The 22,696-nt window shown below is 43.4% G+C and overlaps 1 protein-coding gene across 5 annotated transcripts in view; it reads right to left on the bottom strand.

The window, feature by feature from the left end:
* AFF1 (AF4/FMR2 family, member 1) overlaps positions 1 to 22,696 on the bottom strand; it is a 117,875-nt gene that overhangs the window by 85,196 nt on the left and 9,983 nt on the right. For 4 of the 5 annotated variants that reach the window (XM_012647225.1, XM_012647227.1, XM_012647226.1 and 1 more), the window contains exon 1: positions 1,822 to 1,848. The exons of the other annotated variant lie outside the window; for it this stretch is intronic. In XM_012647225.1, coding sequence (XP_012502679.1) covers positions 1,822 to 1,847 — 26 coding nt within the window. In that variant the 5' untranslated portion in view covers position 1,848. Of the gene's footprint in view, positions 1 to 1,821; positions 1,849 to 22,696 lie in introns of those variants that run through there. 5 annotated transcript variants of the gene reach the window in all.

Below are 22,696 nucleotides of genomic sequence, written 5' to 3'. Positions count from 1 at the left end.
CGGGGGGGGCGGGTGAGCTAGGCTACCAGACTGAATTTGCTAGGATGCAGTAAGAATTATCTGCTTAGACCTTTGTATCAAAAACTTTCCCTACGTAATAGATATCATGATACCAGATTTTAAAAGAACTCTTATAACTGTAAGTTAACAACTTATGTTGGTCAACATACTGAAAATGAGGAGAGGAAACGAAACCAGAAACTGGCTATGGAGTCTTCTCTAATAGAGTGTGACTCACGTCGGGGGGACGGTTAAACTTACTTCTGACTGGTGAGGTTGGCAGTAGCATAATGGACTCAAGGACCACTCCAAGAATTCTTCGTAATTATTTTAGGATTCTGATAATTCCTCTTGTTGCTTCAAAAGATCATACGTCATTAGCGTATAACCGCAGAAGCCGAGCTGATCAGGAAATAACTTCTTTTTCCCTTCAAACCTGTTTTACAGCCACTCTGAGCTAGTTTGCAGGGAGGGCCTAGGCATGCAACTATCCTCTGAGCAACCTGAAGGCCTAAGCTTCTCTTCCCGAAGACTGCCCGGTGCACGCACGGCTTGGGGCGCTCAGGACAGGCTCACGGGTAGGAGGCTTCCCAAGGGCATCTGCGTGGCTGTCGTCATCACTAAGGGAGCTGCCCCCTTTCTATCAGTAACACTGCTGTTCCAACAGTGGAGGCCCTATCGCTGGTAAGCGCCCACGGCCTCTGGCTCTGCTTCACAGGACAGATCTCTGCACACTTCTAAATAATCACGACCTGTCTCAGAAAAGGGAATTCCGAATGGTAAAATTCTCAGTCCAGGATAAAAAAGCGAGGGTGTGAACAACAGCACCTCAACCAACAGGCTGTTCAGGGTCCTTGCTTAATTTTCCCACCAATGCCACATACCCGATTATCCTTTAGCAAAGTTACACTGGTTTAAGATGACTAAACTATTTCAAAATCGATCAGCTCAGCCTTCTGTCAGCCTTATCTCAACATCAGTTGGGTTTCGCCACGCTTCCAGATTTTCATTCCGAAATAACAACTGCTAGAGAAATAACCAGAAGAACCCAACTGGGCCGTTCTTTCGCAAAATTCCTAACACCGGTTTATTACTATGTGATTCTAAAATCAAGATGCCTCACACTGGGAGAAAATCCTATTAAATTCAGGATTCTGGTTAATTAAGGTTCTGCTTCATTAGTTTCAAAAAAATTAAAAACCCATACCAAGATTTTACTGGCAGACGTGCAACTCTACACCAATTCTGACACGAATGCTGAATTTCTTTTTTTTATTCGCCATCACCTTTCACCTGAAAGCCCTATACGTAGCGAGGTGAAACAGCAGTCTCCAACCTTTCTGGCACCAAGGGCTGGTTTCATGGAAGATAATTTTTCTATGGGGTTGGAGAGGATGGTTTGGGGATGATTCACGCACATTGCATTTATCGTGCAGTCGAACCTCTCTGCTAACGGCGATCTGTATTTGCAGCTGCTCCCCAGCGCCAGCATCACCGTCTCGGACCATCCGCATTACATTCTCGTGAGGAGCGTGCAGCCGAGACCCGCGCATGCGCAGTTGACAGTAGGGGGGCCGTGCTCCTGTGAGAATCCAATGCCGCTGACCTGGGGACAGGTGGTGGAGCTTCATGGGGGGATGTGGGCGATGCGGAGCGGCTGCAAATACACATGAACCTGCCCTGCAGCCCAGTTCAACAGGCCACGGACCACAACGGGGGCGGGGGGAGGAGAGACCTGCGCAGAGATAAAAGACGTCACGAACACCATTGATAGAATGTGTTTTATGAGGCCCAGACTCTGTGAAAGAAACTCGCTCTCACCCACACTGCCTGTTGGGCAACTCCATCTTCGTCTCACTCCTCCAGGCTCCTGGCCAGGGCAGAGGAAGGCCAGAGAGGCGGAAGTCTGCAGAAGTACAGAGGGTAGGCTGTGAGGCCTCGCCCTGGGCTGCCTCCTTGCTCCTTGCAACTAACAGTTTTGCCAGTCGCACGGGCTAGTTTATCTGGCCTTTGCTTGTTGCGCATTTGCAATGGCTTAGGGAAGGATTTGCCATGAGTTCCCAGGCAAGTTTTTTTATGAGTATTTTCTTTTTCTTGGTTCCGTTTTGAGACCAGAGGAAATGTAAATCTAAAAAATAAAAATAAAAAAACAATTCATAGCATGAGTAAACCTCTGTTCAGCCCATACACATCATTGTTTTGTAAACCAAGGTGTAAGGAAGGAAGGAAGGATTTTCAAAAGAGGGAATTTTTAGGAAGTAGCAAATGTCCTACATGATCCACAAACTCTGAAATTACCATTGAATAATTACAAGTTAACTATCGCTTTTAATTAAAGGTGGCCCTTTTTTGTCCCATGTTGATGAAAAACATGTTTTCACTCATGTACACACCCAGGATAACCTCATCCCAACATCAGCCTGGCTCGACTTTCTCACTGTTCAAAACAGAACACAGCGAGGTGCAAGTTCTGCTTAGCTGATTTCCGCACAGCACTTTGCACTACACAAGAGGTTCTCAGACTTCAGTGACGGTCGGGATCGCCTGGAGGCCTTGTTAAAACACAGGTGACAGGGACCTACAGAGTCTCTGATTCAGTAGACCCGAGGTTGGTAAGTTGAGCAATTTCCCAGGTGGTTCTGAGGAGTCAGAGAGAGGGCATCTCCTGGGCCCTACCGAAAACGAGAGCAATGACAACAGCAGCAGCAGCAGCCAGGCCGGGACCGCCACCACCGAGCATCTGTCCCTAGGTCAGCGCTGACTTAGGCACATCACGTCAGTCTCCTATTTAGTTTCCATAACAACCCTGGGACAGTGGGATTATTACTCCATTTTCCAAACAAAAAAAAACAAGTCTCCGAGGCTGACTTGCTAGTAAATGGTAGACCTGAACATTTAAATGCCTGGCAACGAAGCTGATGCTCCCAATCACAGTTCTGCTTCCAAAGCTCCCAGGCTGCGTCAAACAGGGCAACAATGACAAAGGAGGCGCGCTAAAGTGCGCTAACTTATCATCACTCGTAATTCTTTAGTTTCAAAGAGGTACATGTCAACAATTCACTATCGTCCCTGCCAACGGAGGAATCTCAGAGCCACGAAACGTACCTTTGGTTAAACGGATCCACGCAGGTCTGTCCTTGACTAAGGACCCAACAGAGGGCCCCTTTCAGGAAAGGACAGCTGACAGGATGCGGCTGCTCTTCAAGTGATAAAAACTGTGTGACAATTCTTATTTTAGAGCCTCTTTAAAATTTGCAGATTTGAGGTCCCTGACCCCATTATAGCCTCTGGGTTCACAAGTCACCTCTAACGTGCTACGGCTGAGGTCCCCAGTCCCCAACCCCGAGTTGCGCAGTGCATCACAGCCCGAGATCTCCCCTAACCCTGCAGCCCCCCACCCCCATGCGTGGAAAAATTTTCTTTCATGAAACCAGTCCCTGGCGCCAAAAAGGTTGGGGACCGCTGTGCTAAGGCACGCTACACGATTTCTTTCAAGGACAGGCTGCAAATAAACTTGTACCAAAGTAGCCGAAATATGACCAACACTGGGCTCTGTTCCCATCAACTTCTGGCAGGCTGGCCTAGGCCATGTTCCTGGGGCCTCCATGCCAGGTTTCTGGTCAGCCCAGGAGTCCCCACCTGGGGAGAAAAACAACATCCAGTCACATGGTGATTGTCTACAGAACAAATCCAAGTGTGGAAGTGCCCCTGGGTGGGGGCGGGTGTAAAGTCTGACCACCCTGCACATATCCCAAGCTCTACCAGAAGTTTGCAAAAACATCTTTACATAGAGAATAACTTCTCTTTCAGTGGCCAAGTCCTTGCTTTCAGATCACATATCTACTACTGTTTGCCATCTTTGAGGTTCAACCCAATGCATCAAAAACATCTCTACAGACTGTATCAAACCACCTCCTCCACTATACACATACATTTTTTAAGCTTGGTGAACAACTAGAAAGAACAGTGGAGGAAACCGCAGGCTTCAGTGCGCAGGGCCTGGGGAGAGAACAGTCACATGCGAAAACTCACCCTGCAGAACAAGCCAACTGAGGTGGACTGCGCCACTCAGATGTCTTCGCCGACCGAATTCCCCACTCTAACTCAGCGCAGGGGCCTGAACGAAACTTTGGAGACCCAAACTGCGCCAGGCTGCTCGCACTTTCCGAGAGGTGGTGAAAATCCTGAGGAATGCAGAGCTGCTTGCTCAGTCCCTGAATACGGTCATGTAGTCAACCCCAATGCTGCAGCCTGTCAGGACACACTGACTCTGATTTTTCAAATGCTTCTCCTTGGGGGTCGGGGTGGATGCGTTTAAAACATTGCGATAACACATAAGAAATCACAGCTCTAGGAGGATTAGTGAGAGTGATTCCTTTTTCTCTCTTCCTTGCACTAAAAAGAGAAATAGCACATGTGGATGAGGGAAAGCTGGTAATGGAAAGGCCCAGGCTGGGCTTGAGATGTAGGGCAGAGTGCCGGCGCTGGCATCATCTGGCTGCGAGCACCTTCTCCCAGTCTGGAGCCCACGGCCCTGCTGCTAAACTAGGTTAGTCATGCGGGACCTCTGAATGCCACTCGGCGCTTCCATGGCAACCCACAGCCCACAGGGCTCGCTGTGCACAGCTGACTACCCATTTATCACCCTTGGCTGGTCACTTTACATAGGCCCTCCTCTGATCGATGTCACCCACTCACTCTAGAATTCGAGTTTAACATTTTAATTCTCCCTTGGAGGATACACTGTCATTTCTCCTACGTATTTATCTTCAGAGGCATGGGAGAGACATCTGGCAGGAAGGAAGGGGAAAATCCTAAAATCAACAGTGTCCACGAACTTTGGAAAGGATCGAGTCTTCTTACTGTTTTGGAAGCACTATACCATTCGGATTTGAACGTGCAAAGGATAGAGCAACACGTAAAACTCACAGAAGTTGGGCAGCTCTCACTTAGAGAATGCGTGGCTATACATACATGTCACGAAGACATGGAGGGGGAAAGGACAGGATGCTGCGGTTCTTATCATGCAGGTGACACTTTTATGTTGAAAGTCACCTCTCATCTTTTTAAGTCCATCTTCTGCCCTCTGTGTCCACGTTCCTCTAGTCCTGCCATCTAACATCCAAGAAACATTTTCCACACATTGGCTTTATGAAAAGAATGTCAACATACTTCAAAGCACAACATTAGTGTGTCACTAAACTATATCACTCCCAGATACAATTTAAACATGAGAAATCGAAGTGGCTCCGTGTTTGAAGACAGAATAAATGTTGCTTCAAAGAATATTCTTCCTCCCTCACTTCACCCATGTCAAAAAAGCTGCAACAGGCTTTCTCATAACAAAAAATCACTCAGCTAAATCTGCCAAGGTTTTCCTTCCCAATACCTCCCCATCGCCTAACATGCACAATGTTCTTTACGTGTACAAAGAAAAATATCAAGGACTTAATCTTAGAACTCAAAATCTTACAATCTGATTTTATACAAAAAAAATATATACATATCAGCCAACTGCAATGACAAAATAGTAATCACTCAGTTGTTTTCCTGAGGAACTCCCAGGGGATTATCTCACTATATTAGCACTCTGCTATTCACTTCTGTTTGCCACAGAAGGTTCAGCCTTATTTATTATGATATTTAAAAAATAGTTTTATGTTCCCCCATTTCGCAAAATTAAATCAACCTTGAAAATGCTGCTCCGATAACTTCTTGCCAACTCATTCTCCTCTGAGAGGGTGACACATGACAGTGAAACTCACATTCTTCTTACCCATCACAAACTCTCTCTAGGAGTCAGAGCCAGCAAGATATTTTGGTATCTTAAGTACATACTGCAATTTTAAATTGAGACAGACTCTACCTGGGCAAACTTTATCTTTCAAAATGAACCTGCCAGGTACTTCTCAAGCCTGTTAATATGCTGCAAAGGTCAGAAACACCTCACAAAAACCTATCAAGAAGGGCCTGAGATTAGGGTAAGGGAGGCCGAGTGCTAATGTGGTTTGTGGAGCATTTTGTTAACATTCTGTTTTAACACTGTTTTCACGACAAGAAAGTATTCATTTATTATTTGTATAAAGTTCTAACTACAGGCAAAAGGGCCTCATATACCTATAGCAACATCAGACCAGGGGCAGAGAAATAATGGAGTGTTAATCCTTTCGGCAATAATTGTCATGAGAAGCTCCGAAAACTGATTTTTGGGTCCTGGACTCAGTCTTGGATTGTTACCAAATAATTACGGACCCATCTCCATACAGCAGAACTTCACGACCTAAAGTATATTAGAGAGCATGTTCCAGCATTCAAACACCAGCAGCTGATGTGTTTGAAAAAACACAGTAGTCATTATAACCCATTTTGTTTCTTTTACTAGAGCATATATTTTGAGAGGCATCGTTTACCCTTCATCTGGAAAAGCGCAAGAACTTGTCTTCCTCTTCAAAGGGGGAGGATGGGAAACCACGGGTGGGAACACACAGCTCCGGCAGAAAAGCAGGGTAAGGGGAGGGGACAGATGAGCGAACGCAGTCCCACGTACAGGACGTCCAGTCTCTCGTCCTCCAAAGATGTTTAAGAATAAAAAAACCACTACTGACTGAGCAAGACATCCTGCACACACAACAATGATATAAACCACATGAGTGAGAAGAAATCACTCTGACCTCAAAGATTTCACCATCTACAGCTAGGGGTTAATGAAATACATTTTTAATGTTACATGAAATGTCAACATATTAACATTACTGACAAAATCCAGACAATTCAGTCTCTGAGGTGGGCTCCCTAAAACGAGACTGTCGGTAATTGAGTGTTTACATGCAGCCCAGTGGAGGGACGGGCAGAAATCACCTCCCGTAACGGCAACAGACTCACTGGAGGTAAACTCTGTCACCCGAATAGTTATGTCTGTCACCCGAATAGTTATGTCTCCCCCTTTCGTTATAAAGGTCCTGGGTGAGCAGAGCCACCTCTGCCCGCCTGCCCTGTTGGCACCGCTCACTTGGCACCAACCAGAAACACGGACAGCAGCCGTCCGCTCTTCCCCTGCACGTCTGGCCCGTGCTGGGAGCGGCCAGAGGACCGGCCGCGTCACCGCCTGTGCTTCTCACGTGCACCCGGCTGGCCGTGAAGGGCCCCGTCACAGCCTGCGAAGTAATGAGGCTGTGAAAGTCCGTCTCATGACAGACACAAATTCTAAACATCTCGCAGGACAAACGAAGAAAGAATGTAGACAAGTAAGGCTTAAAAGTCTATTTCTTTTAATGCTTACTTCATTTAATTCGTCCCCTAACTTTAAAAAACTGTTTTGGGCATTAAATCTGCGAAGCATCCAAAATTCAGATAAAGTGCCGTATGGGGTTCATCACTCTCGCTTGGAACGTGTCCCCACGGGCTCCTCCCAGGTTATCTAGCTCCACACAGTTGGCTCACTGGTCTGTCTAAAAATCACACATCCGATCTTGCCACTCACCTACTGAGAACCTTCATGAGCCCCGGCTACCTAGGGTATCGCAGCTCCCGGGTGGGTACGCCAAGCAATGCCTTTCAACCCTCATGCACGTGAGAACACACTTTCTGCATAGTGCCTTGCCCCTTGATCCTTTGAGCACAAGGAAGGAGGCTCTGGAAAGCTCAGGTCTTCTCTCTGCCAGTTCTCCAATGATCCTAACTTGTCTTTCAAAAGTCTTCCTCAATATCACTGCCTGCCTCATCTCTGGGATACATCTGCTGCGTTGACAACTCACCAAAACCACATGGACTTTATACGTGTCCGCGGATTTTCCTTGTTACACTGTGAGCCCCTCCTTAAGGGTAAGGATTGTTCCAGAGGGCACCGAACCTGGCACAAGAGCTTAGCAAAATGCAACGCTTAATACGCATCTTTGACAGAAATGGTCACATTCAAGCATTACTTGATTTCAAGCGATCCAGAATTCTGCTGGATTCTGCCAGTCTACTGTTTGATGACAAAATGTGATTTATTGTCTGATACCCAAAACTGATTTTACCAAATTGTTTTACCCATCAAATGACTCAAACCTAGAAGGAAGCTGACATCACCCTTTTTAGATTAGCCAAGAAAGCGGCCTCAGCTAACACCATGTGTTTATCAGTTAATGTTACAGGTTTTATTCTTCAGTTTATCATACTGATTAATTAGTCATGAAACTCCAAGTGTACTACAAAGAAGAAAAAAGAAACAATGTTTTGGTAACATTTATAGCAAATACACATTTAACTTTAAATCAACAGATTCAGAATAATTTTTAAAAGCTACGTCTGGGATGAAAACTTTGGCAACGACAAAAAAACCCACACGCACACAAAAATCTGTCCGTGCTGCTAAAAATGCTTTGCAGGGAAAAACACAAGAAAATACAGGATCCAGAAAGATAATTTTAAAATAGAAACCAGATTAAGTGGCTCCTTCCTCTGCTCAAAGCCCTAGGCTTCCCATAGCATTCAAAATTAAAAATCCAAAAGCCTGGTCTACAAGGCCCCATTCCCAGCATACTTTCCCTTAATTGCTACCTCCCAGATGCATTGTCCTCCCCCTGCCCGTCCCCAGATACTAGCCTCACCGGCCTTCTGTGCGGCTGAGCAGGCCGGCCCTGTCTGCGCGCTCTGTGCCCTCTGAGGAGGGCAGCCGGCCTCCTCTCCGCGCTGGTATCTCAGGGTAAATGCCAGCTCCCCGCAGCCCCCACTGCAGGTGCTCTCGGGCACTTTATCTCTTGCTGTCGCTATCTGCGGTGAGCGTGTCTGCTCGTTTATCTGTGCAGGTCTCTGACTGCCCACACCCATCCCCGGGAGAACGTAGGCGCCGTGGGTCCTCCTGACCGACCCAGCGCCGCCGGCGGGCCGTGAGAACACTGGCTGAACCGATGGCATTCTGCAGACCTACTCTACGCGCAGATGCAGAGACTCAAGTAACAGCTGCTTTTTTTTTGGTTTAAAATCATACATTTTGAATGTAAGCATTTTCATAATACATATTTTTAAAACTAGGCAGTATGAACAGCATTCTCTAAACTGATTAATACATCAACAAATTTTCAAGTGCCACACGGAAAGCAAGAGAAAAACAAATTGTTCCCAAATTCATCTCGTGTCTCCAGAGACTGCTGAAATGTCCCCAAGGGGGATTTTAAAAAGCAACTCTTCCCTCAAGAAATTATGCAGGAGCAAGTTTGTTTTTGTTTTAAGGACCAACTCTACAGTCCATAACAGATCAAATGTACTAAAAGTGGATATATTTTGTCACTTAACAATTTAAACACCAAATGATTTCAAGCCTGCCCCAAACTCAACAAGGTACATCCTACAGAACGACTGGGTGGAAAATGGCACAGGATCTGCCATTCCAAAAGGAAGAGTCCCTCCCAGCGAGTGAACTTCTCACACACACATTCCAGAGAACAAATTGCACCACATACAATAAGGAGAACGGTTTGAAACCCGGCCAAGGTACCAAGCACGGCTTCAGCCAGAACAAATGCTCAGCATTGAGACTTGCTAACCAGCAGCAGAAAGCAACAGGAAAGGGCTTACACTTGGAAAATGAAAGGAAAAGCAATGTCTGTGTATTGATAAGAACAGTGGGGAACAATGGGATAATAAGGAAACGGGCAAGATGCAATTTATTTCTCTAAAGAACAAACTACTAAGAAACATTAATTCTTTAAATGACTACATAGAGACCCAGCAACGCATTTTTCAATTATAGAATGAACCAAAAAAATTATAGGGCTCTTCCCCTCTCCACTTAACAAAGCTCCATATCTGAGGCTCACCCCTGTAATCCTACCTAACACTCTGGGAAGCCAAGGTGGGACGACTGCTTGAGGTCAGGAGTTCAAGACCAGCCTGAGCAAGAATGAGACCCCGTCTCTACTAAAAATAGAAAAATCTGCTGGGCATGGTGGCACACACCTATAATCCCAGCCACTTGGGAGGCCAAAGCAGGAATATTGCTTAAGCCTGGGAGTTTGAGGGTGCAGTGAGCTATGATGATGCCACTGCACTCCAGCCTGGGTGGCAGAGTGAGACCCTATCTCAAAAAAACATCCCCATTAGTACACGACTTCTAGTATTAGAAACTACTGTCGATTACATTTCAAACCTAGTTAAACAGGCTGCTGTGCACACATTTGTACAGAGATGAACTTCCTACAACTGAAAAGCTTTCTTCAGGCTCCTGGCAAACAAACACAAAGCAGATATCTAACCTTATTTGCATATTACACAAAGCACACAACAAAAACGGAACAAACTGTCCGCATATATGTTTTTAAAGAATCATCAGCATTTCTTTTCTTTACATCTTTACTTATATTTCTCTCTCCCTTTGGATATTTAATTACACACACCACACTTGTTTCCACAGAAAGCAAGCTTAATGTCATAAAAACTAGAGGCAGTTTCATTCTATTCCATTTCATTCCACAGACATTTCAAGTAGGAAGAACAGGGATATTGTTATAGGAGAAGAAAGCTGGAAACATGTATTGGTATTTCATACGGCAACAAGCAACAATTACATGTTTCTAAATATTCTCATTTTCATCATAACCCCACCTCACCTCCTACCACCCACGATAATTGGCATCTTCTTAAAACTAAACAGTAAGTTATTGTTTTTCTGGAGAAGTCTCCCTTCATTTGACCTCTGCTAAGCGGTGTTATGAGACTTACAAAGCTTGTCGGGATTCTTTGGGCTGGATTTTGGCCCAGCCATCAACATTTATAGGCAGAATATAACATCTTTCCCTCATCACTACCAATAGGCAGTTCACTTGCATAAAACGAAGGCTATTTAACTTAAAGCATCTCTCCACACTCTTCAACTTAAAAAACTAGAATCTGAGTGTTCCATTAATTAAAAAAAGAAGAGAGGTACATTTGAGAAATTTTGGAGATCGTGTCCTTGATAATGCTATAAAATTTTCATTTTGACTCTCTGAAAAGCAGAGGCTAATATATCCGTGGTAAGTAAGCAATAAGCAAACATTCAAAATTGCCAAATACGCAATAATTTACATTGCACAAGACCTCTGATTATAATTTCTTCAAACAATTACAATTTGGAATATTATTCACATCACTTAATTAAAGTTATTTAAGAGCACAAATGCACTTATCTATGCTTTTCTGTAGTCTAACTCAAGGTCTTAAGCCTCACAGAAGGAGATCAGCAAATCCACTTATCTCCGGTAAACATTGATTGCCTCTTATGTGCTAGACTTCAGGATAAAAGAGTGAGGATTCCACAATCTAGAGAGCTACACAAAGGACGGAGAAAAACAAAACCCAAAAACTCTAAGAGTGATTGTAGAGGTTGGTTACAACTGCTAAAGGACTAAGGAGACAAACAGGGACCTGGGTGATTTAATTAAGGGCCGTGAAGTTTGAGTCGAGTCTTGAGGGATGAGCAGAAGTTTCCAAGAGGGGAAGGGGCCTCCATTCCACCCCCCGCAAACATTTATGGTATGGGGGAGTGATCATGCACCATGGGGTGTTTGTACCCATCTCAACCCACTCAAATTTCTCCACGGATGGGTCCAAAAGTATCCCTGCCATGGTGGGGACAATAACTTCTTGTAGCCACCCACTCCGCTGGGCTGGGCTAGTCTTCACGATCCCCCCATAATGGCCTGTGGCTTTCCCCAGCCAGAAAGAAGGATTTCAGATTACTGTGCACCTGGACAGCTGTCGGTTTGGGGAAATGAACAGAGTGTGGATGTGGGAGTTTAAATTGCAAATATGGACTGAACTGAGGCCTCAGATGATCGCCATTCATTGCCCAAAAGCGTCTCTACAGGGCACCAGAACACTCACTGCTCTCGGTCTTGCTATGCAAAGTCTGGCCTGACTTCCTAATTCAATTGATTTTACACCATTTGCAAGACCTCTAAGTATTCTGTGTGCTGAGCCAGCACCCACGATTCCGCAGATTGAGAGAAAAAAAAGTTTAGTAATAAATTTTAATTAAACATTTGGTTAACTAGTCTCATCCCTCAAACTGTTCCTTAATTTCCTGACATGCTTAGATCAGAAGTTTCAGACTTGTACGCAAAATTAGTTCAAGGAGAGTAAGACTGCCCGTGGCAAAGGGAGAAATTTTTTTAAAAATTCATTTTTAACATTGATAGATGCTTAAATTTCAACTTAAAATGTACAATAAACAAAGTTAGCAAGAAATAAAACGATGGCTTAGACCAGGGATTGGCAAACTTATGCCTGGTGGAGCTGCCCTGTTTTTGTAAATAAAGATTTATTGGAACACTGTGCTGTTTACTACTGTTTATGGCTGCTTTGGTCCCACCACAGCGCAGCTGAGAAGTTGTGACTCAGACTGCATGAGCTGCAGAGCCCAAAATATTTACCCTCTGGTCTTTTACAAAAAAGGTTTTTTGACCTGGGAACTAGACCCTAAATTATTTAGAAAGAAAAATAAGGGGTGATTCTTTTTTTTTTTTTTTTTAAGTTCATTTTGAGCCCTAAAGGGGTAGAAACTGCTTCTGAAATCATTTCTTCTGGACTAGGCAATTCCCCTTATCTGCTTTCCTGATGAGGGAAAAGTTGAAAATCTCCATTCTTATCTCTAACTGTCTCGCTGCAGTGCCTTACCCCTCACCCCAAAAGATGAGCACTGGGATAACGTGATGGAAAGCCTGCCAAGCTGGCAGCCTCGCTCACTGTCATCTTTAGGACTCGACTTCCCCGGTCCAAAACTCCACCTATTGACGGCCTCCAAGGCGCAGTGAAGAGCGTGTTGCTCAGAGTGCGGGAATACACGGGGCATAAAACCCTTCTGGGCACAGAATAATGGGCTTCGCACTAAAATTCTTTATGATTTTAGGACGGAATCAGGTGAAAGGGACAGGATATGAAGGAGACTGCAAAGCAGAAGAAAACATTAGGAGACGCTCTGGGATTAAAAACTCCCAAGGCACAGTGAGTCCATCCAATTTCCCTGAACTATCTACTTCAGCAGGCGGGTGTGGTTTTCGGAAAATATGAAGAATTAAGCCAGGGGCTGCTATTAAAGGTCAGAACTTACTGTTCCTCAAATGTCCTGATTCTTTAGAAGTCTGGTGGGGGACTGCACTGTGAGATCTGAATACCTTTATTTAAATAAAAGGACATGTGCAAGATTGACCGTCTAAGGAGGAACCGGGTTGACAGCCTTCATAAAATCAAACCTGCCTCTCCAAATGGTGTAGAGTGAGCCGTGTACACCTTCCTACAGACTGTCCCTTCCAGTTTAAAACTTCCACCTCCCACCTGCTCTCAGCAGGACTTTGCTTCCCTTACAACCCTAGCCTAATCACAAACTCTCAGCTGTTCCCTTACAAAAAAGGAGCTGAGCAATGGCTAGAATAGTCTATTAAAATTTTACCAAAAGGTGGAGAATAGAAAGAAACAGATGACAATGCAACCAGGTAATTTGACTGACAAATTACAACTTGCCCAACTTCAGCCTGGGGGCCCCCCGGTTATCTACGGATCCACCACTAGGGTTGCCGGGGAGGAAAATCAATTGCCCCCAGATTTTTCTCATCCTGGCCCAAAAAGAAGGCTCCCAGAACCAAGGCCTTGAAATAAAAGACCCCACCTGTGTAGGATGATGGACACCAAGGAAGGCCACCTCCTATGGGGGAGACCCCGCCCGCCTGCCAACAACTTCAACAGTGTAACCTTGGAAGAACGCAATCCAATTATCTTAGCTTTTCTCTAATAAACGCACTCTTGAAGTAGCAGGGGGTGGTTTCAGTACATTCTGTCTCATGCATTTTACTATTACCTAAAGGTGGGGAGGCCTTAGGGAGTGAGCAGGGGTCTCTACTCCCCACACAAAGCATTTTCACTGGGGGAAGGGCTAGTTCTAAAAAAAATTTATCTTTAATTCTCAGCAAGAGGCAATTGGGTGAAGAAAAATGTACTTTAATGCAAGGGTTTTGGTCTGAGACCTCAAGAAATCACCTAAACAATCTCTACAAAATGAGATATTACCGAGCACATACAACTCAACTCAGAGTTTAAAATAGATTTGGCACCTTGAGAAGAGGAAAAACAAAACAGGTATGTTTATTCATCATCTAACTACCCTCCTCCCACATAGACACCAAAAAATAACCCTAAGAATAGTCCCAAATCTTAACAGGGGTTTGGGTTACACTGACGTATACGCTGCCAAACATACCAGCACATTTAAGATTTGTGCCTTTCGTCCCATTTTTATAGCAAAAGAAAAAAACTAGAAATGAACACTGAACTTTAATAATATACAAGTTACATAGGAGAAAGTACACAGATATCTGAAACTTACATAAGCAGCATAAAAACAGATTAATGGATGGATATAGCAATGAAGAAATGAATAAACATATGGTAACGCAAGTAAAAAAAAAAAGTGAACACAGGCTGAGTATCCCTCATCCGAAATGCCTGAAATCAGAAGTATTTCGGATTTTGGAATATTTGCACTGTGAGCACCCATGATTCAGAAATACAAAATCCAAAATGCTCCAATAAGCATTTTCTTTGAGTGTCAAAAATCATCACTCAAAAAGTTGCAGATTTTGGAGCATTTTGGATTTCAGATTTTCGGATTAGGGATACTCAACCTGTAGTTACAATCTGAGATTAACGCTTTTTACTACTGTGAGGTTCATTCAACATTTGTTTGAAAATTTTTATGTTAGGAAAAATAACCAGGAGACCAAACTGTCAGACTCGGTCAGAGCGCCGCAGGGGGGTCTGAGAGGCTGCCACACATCGGATGCCCCCACACCTTTCCATCAGACTCTCCTCTGAGGGATCTAGAGGCTTCTGGCTAAATCTCAAGTTTTATTAGAAGGAAGTAATTTGGAAGCACAAATTTATCCATCAAACAGCACAGCAGATCTTTGGAAGGAAAGGAACTAAAGTGGTCCCTGAACTTGCGAGACACACGATTTCGTCAGCTGTGGGCAGGACTAAAACAGCTGAAGCGTGCATGTTGCGTGTGTATCCGTCCACACACACAAAGCAAAACTAGAGCCCTCACCTAACACCTTCAAAGTCTTGCTCTGGTGTCTGCTTTTTGCTCTGCTGTGAAACCGCAAGCGATCCGGTGGAGACACATACGCGCGTTTGCAGGAGTGGGTTTCGGGTTCCCATCTGGAAAGCTTTCAGGGCAACCTCCTTAGCAGCCCCGGTGAAGACGATGCACCTTCCCCCGTCTCCTCCCCCGGTATTCATGCCTCTAAAAATTGTTGCTTTTCCCTATTTGGGATTAGGGTGCTTGTGAGGTTTCTGAAAGTTAATCTTCTCTGCTGCTTGTCCTAGTTCTTCCTGTACTGATTTAGTGCCTATAAAGCAACCACCAGAATCACATTTCCTTCTTCGTATTTCAGAGAGTTTTTCCTGCAAGTCCTTCCCCCACAAAATTACCAAGCCAGAAAGCTTTGTTTGAGCTTTAAGGAGGGATGGAGTCTGTGGTTCTATTTAACCTGGTTTGAGTTACATCTGATATCAACAATACAAAAGGCCTAGATTTCAGAGAAGCATTTTACACAGGTAAATATGTGATATAATAGGTGGTTACCTTGTATGTACCAGGCTCCCTTCCTGCTTGATTTCTCCCTTGAGCTAGTTCAAAATGTTGCTGCAATCAACCTCTTTCCTGCAGACATACTGAGGAACCATGTCACTCAGAATCCTTTCCTTGCCAAGCCTTCAGAAGGCTCCCCTCAGTTCTCTGCAAACGAGCCCTCCCTCACCTCTGACCCATCCTTCCTACTGCAGAGCGCTGGACGGAAGATCTAAAAATGGACACTGCTGTTTGTCAGTGTCCTGCTGTGGCTTTGCTGAGTGAGGAAGGCAGAGAGGAGGCTGAGCACCAATCCCCAGGAGGACACACTCTGGCTGCCAGCATAGTGGGCCAGTTGAGAGCACGGTCTCTGGAGTCGGTGAAGGGTTTGAACCTGGGCTCTGCCACTGCCTAGCTGTGGTCCTTTGGGCAAGTCATTTACCCATTAAATGGGGGTAAATGTTAAACGCCATTAAAGGGAGGGGTGATAATAATAGTAGCGACTCCATAAAGTTGACGTGAGGACCAGGTGAGCTAATGACTGTCAAAGTGCACAGTACAACAGAGCGCTCGAGTGGGCAAGAGAAGGTGGAAGTGTCCCCCGATACACAGCCAGCCCTGACAGCACTGTGCTCTGTACCTATCCCACTCGGGTCTTTATACTTTCCAAATTCGCAGCTCTGCTTCATCTATCCCATTCAAACTCCATCGAAGCCTCTGCCCACCCCTCATTCCTTCTGCTTAAATCCTTTCCTCGCCACCACACTCTGAAGGTGTTTCTTCCATTTTCTTAACTCCTATGAGAAATGCCAAACTTCTCCCTTTTCTACAGGGCCTTGTGAGCCACACAGCACCAGCCGAGTCTTGCACATGTTACATCCTAGGCAAACACAGGCCAAGGAACTGACAGCACGATTCAGGGTCTGACGACCACGCACAGACACTCTCTGAAACACAATGTCCCCGTGCATACGAACGAGGGAACCCTGTAGAGCAAAGGCTCTGAACCGCTGGCATTTGGGGCCAGAGGATTCTTCGTGGTGGGGCTGTCCTGCACATTGTAGGATGCATCCCCAGCCTCTATCTTAGATGATGGCAGTGTGTGTGTGCGCGTGCGCACGCACACACACGCACACACACACCCAGTTGTGACAACTAAACACGTCTTCCAGACATTGCCGAATACCTCCAGTGTGATGGGGGAAGGGCGGGGGTAAAATCTCCTCCCCTGCCGAGAACCCTGTAGAGAATGAAAACTATTCCCAAAGTCATTGTGTTACTTTTCTACTGCGACAGCAGCCGCCACAACAGTGCAGGATGGAAAGAACGAAAAAAGGAAATCTTTTCCAATAGCTACATTTGTGACAGGCACCTATGAGATCCTGTCCCTATTAGATACAGCCAGCCCGGCAAGTCACAAACTCTCTGAACCTTAAGTTCCTCTTCTCTAAAATAGAGATGATAATCAGACTAAAGGTCTGGGGCTGTCATAAGAATTAACTAATGCAGACCTGGTACTGAGCCCCGTGCCCGGCACATAGAAGTGGTCAATAACTAAGTATTAATACACATCACACATCTAATATCCGTGCCGAGAAAAGAGGCACCAGCTTTGGTACCCCTTCTCCTGTTCTTTCTATGCCCTTCTTCTCCCATCCATTTCCTGCCTAAGGAGAAAAGACAACTGAGTACTAAACACACCACGACAGTCCCCAGAACTGACAGCTTATGGAGCAGGACAAGAGAACCGAAGAAAAAGGGAGAATCCAAGGACGGCATGAAATTCGGTGTCTCTCGCAGAGGCCAACGGTTGTGCGCACTTCATACTAAAAAAGAAGGAGTGGAAAATATCTGCTTCATCCCCAAATCGGTTTCTTCTAAAGAAGCATGATCCTGAAGAAGATGAGAGGTAAAAGATTTCACACCTTTTATAGAAAAAGGTTCCACTCATATACATCCCCTTTCCCAAACATTGCTAGAGCTCGCTGAGTTACAAACATCCCGCAACCGCAAAAAGATGCATCATCTCTCTCCAAATTCCCCGTGCGGCAGCTAAGCTGTGGGGCGCAGAGGCACTTCCCAGTGGCCAGTGTTGGGAAACAGTGACCTCACATTTCTTCACTCAAACAAGAATTTTACACGTACGTTTCTCTACTCTCATCCCCTTTTGATGTTTCACAGCCATAACTCAGTTCAGAGATAGACACCCCACCCATATTCCATTTTCTCTGTCCTTCCTCTGCTCCACTAGTAAACCAAAGAGCACTGGCCATATTTCATGAGTGTATGAGGGACAAAGACATGCAAGTCTGGAGTAGACTAGAAGCTGTGTATCCACTGTCACTTGCTGGCTGTGTGGCCATGGTCAATTAATCTCCATGAGCCTCAGTTTCTTTACCTGTAGAATGGAGGTGATAATCTTTGCCTTGCAGATTAAATGATACCAAATATGCAAAGTTCTGGCTCAGAGCTCACAACAGAACACTCAGTAAATGACTGCTGAAGATTGTTATTATCATAGATCAAAATTACACATGAAACCTCTGTCCTTCAAAGTATCCAAGTTCACCAATGGAAATACCGCCCCCCTGCCAAGAGTATTTTTTTCCCACATTCTCCTCCAATTAAACCTAAAGATGCTTTACACCACTCCTTTTCTCTCCTCCCTCCATCAAAAAACTAAACAAGACACCACCAAAAAAGCAAAAAAAACTAAAATAAGTGTACAGTGAACCCTCTTGTTTAAGCCTGGTTTTTATGCTTTGTTTCATCAATTGCAGTTTTCCGTTCTTATTCCAAATGTTTGACATTTTGGCACAAGTTAAGAAACATTCTGGCTTCAGCTTAGGGCCTAACCTTCATCACATGATTTTCGGTGCTGCTTCGGCAAAATATTTCCTATGCTCCAAATACATTTTTGGAAGAAAAGATCTTAGGAAACTGGAAACCATCTACACTTTTTTCTTTTTAAATTTCCAGCACCTATGGAAATAACCATCTACTTTGACCAGTTCAACTATGAAAATACAGCGAAAACATTCACTTTTGAATTAATAGAAAATTTCCCCTCAAATAAATGATTTCAGCGGTTCTTTCTGTCCTTCAGTTTAGGTATAATTTTTAAAGGCAGTCTATAAAAATATAAGTTTCTGAATTTTCTATTCCTGATAATTTAAACAAACATAAATTAGTTTAAAATTAACAAAGTTAAAGACAATTGTCACAAATCTGTTTCTTTGTCAATTTTTAGATGAGACTGGAAGCAAAAAAACATATACAATTTTCCACCAGTTATTTTTAAACTATTATTTAAAAATACAGTTAAAAATTATTTCAGTCTGCATGTGATTCCAAATTATCCTGTTGAAGCAATGTTTGAGTTCTGTGCTAGAATGCATGTACACGTATCTGCAAGGGTGAGTAGAAAATATCCCAGAAGGGGGTCCTTATTTATTAGGATTTTGTGGGCTATACTGTGATGATCTTATAAACAAACATGAATGAATGAAGCTCCTAAATAAGCATGGTGTTCAGTATACTTTCCATCACCAGCATCATCAACAGACCATGACACCTGTGACAATAAACCTAAGTGCCATTCATGTGTTAACATCTCTGTAACTACCACAGCTCCTAACGCCATGCATAAAGTAACACCTTGCTTTAGTCAATATTAACTGGATTATTTTTGCTTTTTAAACATGTCTGTTTAGCATGGCATTTCTAAGCATAAAAGTTATGCAAGACTTACCTGTTCCTCTTCAAATTTAAGACAAAATGACAATCCTGAAAATCTTAACAGTCTGAAAGAATCCCGGGGTGGGGGAGGGGGCACACAAAAATAAAGTAATCCCAGCCCTTTTTTCCCTAGGTGTTGACTAAATCATTTAAACATATATAAACAGTGATTCAACTATGTGAAAATGTCTAATGTGTAGACAAAAAGCTGAAAGAACAAGAAAATGAACAAATTATTGAGATTAAGGAAGATTTTTCTCTTTCACTTTAATTACAATTAACTTTATATAACTGCTTTTGTTTTACTGAATTACAAATAATACTTTGGAGAGCCTAAATTATGTCTATTATTGTCAGGGAAGAATGGCTGAATAAAAAGTCTGCTAGAAAGTGAGACACTATCCACAACGCTAAGACTGTATAATACTCCTTCTGCCTAAAGCCAATGTAAATCACCTATAGAAATATGATTCTACTCGTAAGAGTTACATGAATAATATATTCATTTATGACAAGAGCAAATGTACACCTTTACTTTTTTCTGGAGAACCGGAGGCAAACAGGATTTCTCAACTGTGTACGAGATAAACGGGTGGTGTCTGGCCAGTGACGCAGGTGTACCTGGTACTCTGCTTCAGCCTTTTCCACTCCGTGAAAATCTACAAAGAACACAGTAATCCCGTTTGAAACTTTAATACTTCTGAAAAACAGGATGAGGTTTTACAAATTTGTTAGGCAGTCATCCTATGAAAAAGCCACAAGTTGTTTGACAAAATACTCGAATTCATCTGGAAAAATACGCAAGAGAAAACAGCTATGGAAATTCTGAAAGTGTGCTTCGGAAGAGAAAAAGGGAGATCAGTACTTCACATGTCAGAACATAAAGGTACAGTGAATCTGATGATGGCTCTGAATACAAAGAACAGAATAAGCTAGTTTGGTGGGGAGAGAGGAAGGGTTCTAGAATCCTCCCTCACTCCTTAAACCAAAACAAAGTCCACATGGATAAAAGATTTAAAGACATCTTTTTTAAAAACATCACCTACACTCAAAGAAATCTTCTGGAAGAATGCATTAGAAACTAATAATGCCAAAGGGGGCAATTTAAAAAGACCTAACAATTATGAGTATCAAAATCATTGCCATCAACATTTGCAAAGCAAAGAAACTCAGGATACTGGGAGAAATAGGAACCCATTAACTGTACGAGACTTTTATTCATCTCATGTCCATGGCAAATCAAATGGACAAAAAAAACGGACACAGGATATAAAGACAGGTCTAATGCACAAACCCACATTTAACTCTGGACCCTGAAAATAAAGAAAATACCTTATTTTTTATATGATCATGGAACATTCATAAGAACAAGCCTATATTATACCAGAAAAGGTCTACGACTTAATACATTCATTTGAAAATAACTATAAAAGGGGCACAAAAGAGATAATGAACGCAGGATCCTTGAAGCAACGTTATATAATCAAATATAGCTATGATGCACAGAGCATAAAAACTTTCAGTTCCTATAGTGTAAGAGTTTGTTGTGATCACATTTTTTTTTCCAAGAAGCCACAGAATCCTTTGAGAAAAGGTACTTAAACCATCTGCTACTTCCTAAAATATCCAAGGCAGAAGATGATTTTCTATTTCTAACTATATTAAAAGAGCACCACTTCTACTGTGTTTTCATATTTAACTATCCCTAATGAGAAGTTCATTCCTGGGCTTTGCTTAAACTTCTTAAGATACAAATTATCTCTTCACGATCTGTTTTTGGCAAAGATAGAGGCCATCTTTCACTCCACTCCCTGTAACAGTCCTTCACATGTATTAAAGGTTATTTGTAAATTAACCTTATTATTTAATAGCCAGGCTAAATGCCCTCCTGTCTAAATCTTCACTTCCTTATGACTATACTCCCTGATCTGGGACCTAATTCTACCACATCCCTTACTCGATGGCTCCCAAAGAAAAATGTCCTCTCAAATTTCAACACTTGTAAGTTGATATTTATGTGCCAATTAAAGCTAACTTTTAGAAACTATCATCTCTATTTTACAGTTCAAGTTAGGCTGTTATGGTACTCATTTTAACTCAATTAAATGAAATAAGATAATTAAAATAGCCTGTAATCCCTACACTTCAGGAGGCCAAGGCAGGAGGATCACTTGAGGCCAGGAGTTTGAGACCAGCCTGGGCAACAAGGTGAGATCCTGTCTCCCCCCAAAAATGTTTAAAAATAAGCCAGGTGTGGTGGTGCATGCCTGTGGTCCCAGGTACTCAGGAGGTTGAGGCAGGGAGGATCACTTGAGTCCAGGAGTTTGAGGTTACAGTAAGCTAGATCAGGCCACTGCACTCCAGCTTGGGTGACAGAGCCAGATCTTTTCTCTAAAAGTAAATAAAATAATTAAAATAAAATAAACAGGACTTAGTCTTGGTAGAACTGTAATCCAGTAAAACAATCAAATTTTTATTTCAGGAAACTGCGACACGATCTTTATTTCCTAACACCATGCCTGTTTAGAAAGGCCATCCTTCCCACCATCTCCACTTACTTCCATGTACTTTGTGGACGGACAGTCGTGTTTCTCTAAAGCGTCATGACTTGCTTTTTCTCCACATCAGGTCGCCTTACTCGCAGGTACTCCTGGCCCATGCCAAGACCAAGTTCCCCACACCCCATTATCTCTGCTACCTCATTTGTTTTTTGCCCCACTGCTCACCACAACTTGCTCCTGTTTTATTTGTCAGTTTGTTTGCTTATTTCTGTCTCTCCCGCCAAACTATGAGCTCCTCGTCAGGAGACAGAGATATGTTTATCCTAACCAACTTAGAGCCCTGCACACACCACATGCACAGTTACTGCCTTCCCCAGGCAGGACCCAAGTTTTAAAGATAATTTCCAGAAGCTTCAGTTAGATAACTTATCTTTGCACAGTAGGCTCTAGTGAATGAGAACAGTTAATTTTTGCCTGAATGCTTTTATTTAAAAAGCGTACCGAAGTAACGATTTCTAGGGCCACTTTGCAATTATGAAATAAAGGACTTACATTTAAATTTCTGCTATGAGGGGGTTTTTGAGTTACAGGCTAAGAGTTTCATTTACTGTTTTAACAATTAGCATGCATTGGTATTGTAAATGTAATTTGTTTTTCCATAAACATTCCTTGATATGAGAGTTTCTCCATCAAAAAGCCCAACCAAGGAATACTATAGAAGGATTCCCTATGGGAAAAAAATTATGTTTTTAAATAACATTAAAACATTTTGTGGGCCGGTCACAGTGGCTCACGCCTGTAATCCTAGCTCTCTGGGAGGCCGAGGCGGGCGGATTGTTTGAGCTCAGGAGTTCGAAACCAGCCTGAGCAAGAG

This window comes from Propithecus coquereli, unplaced genomic scaffold, assembly GCF_000956105.1.
Source record: "Propithecus coquereli isolate 6110/MARCELLA unplaced genomic scaffold, Pcoq_1.0 Scaffold26, whole genome shotgun sequence".
In the NCBI taxonomy this organism is placed as follows: Eukaryota; Metazoa; Chordata; class Mammalia; order Primates; family Indriidae; genus Propithecus; species Propithecus coquereli.
The sequence above is the reverse complement of the archived record's forward strand: the minus strand, read 5'-3'. Positions and strand labels throughout refer to the sequence as shown.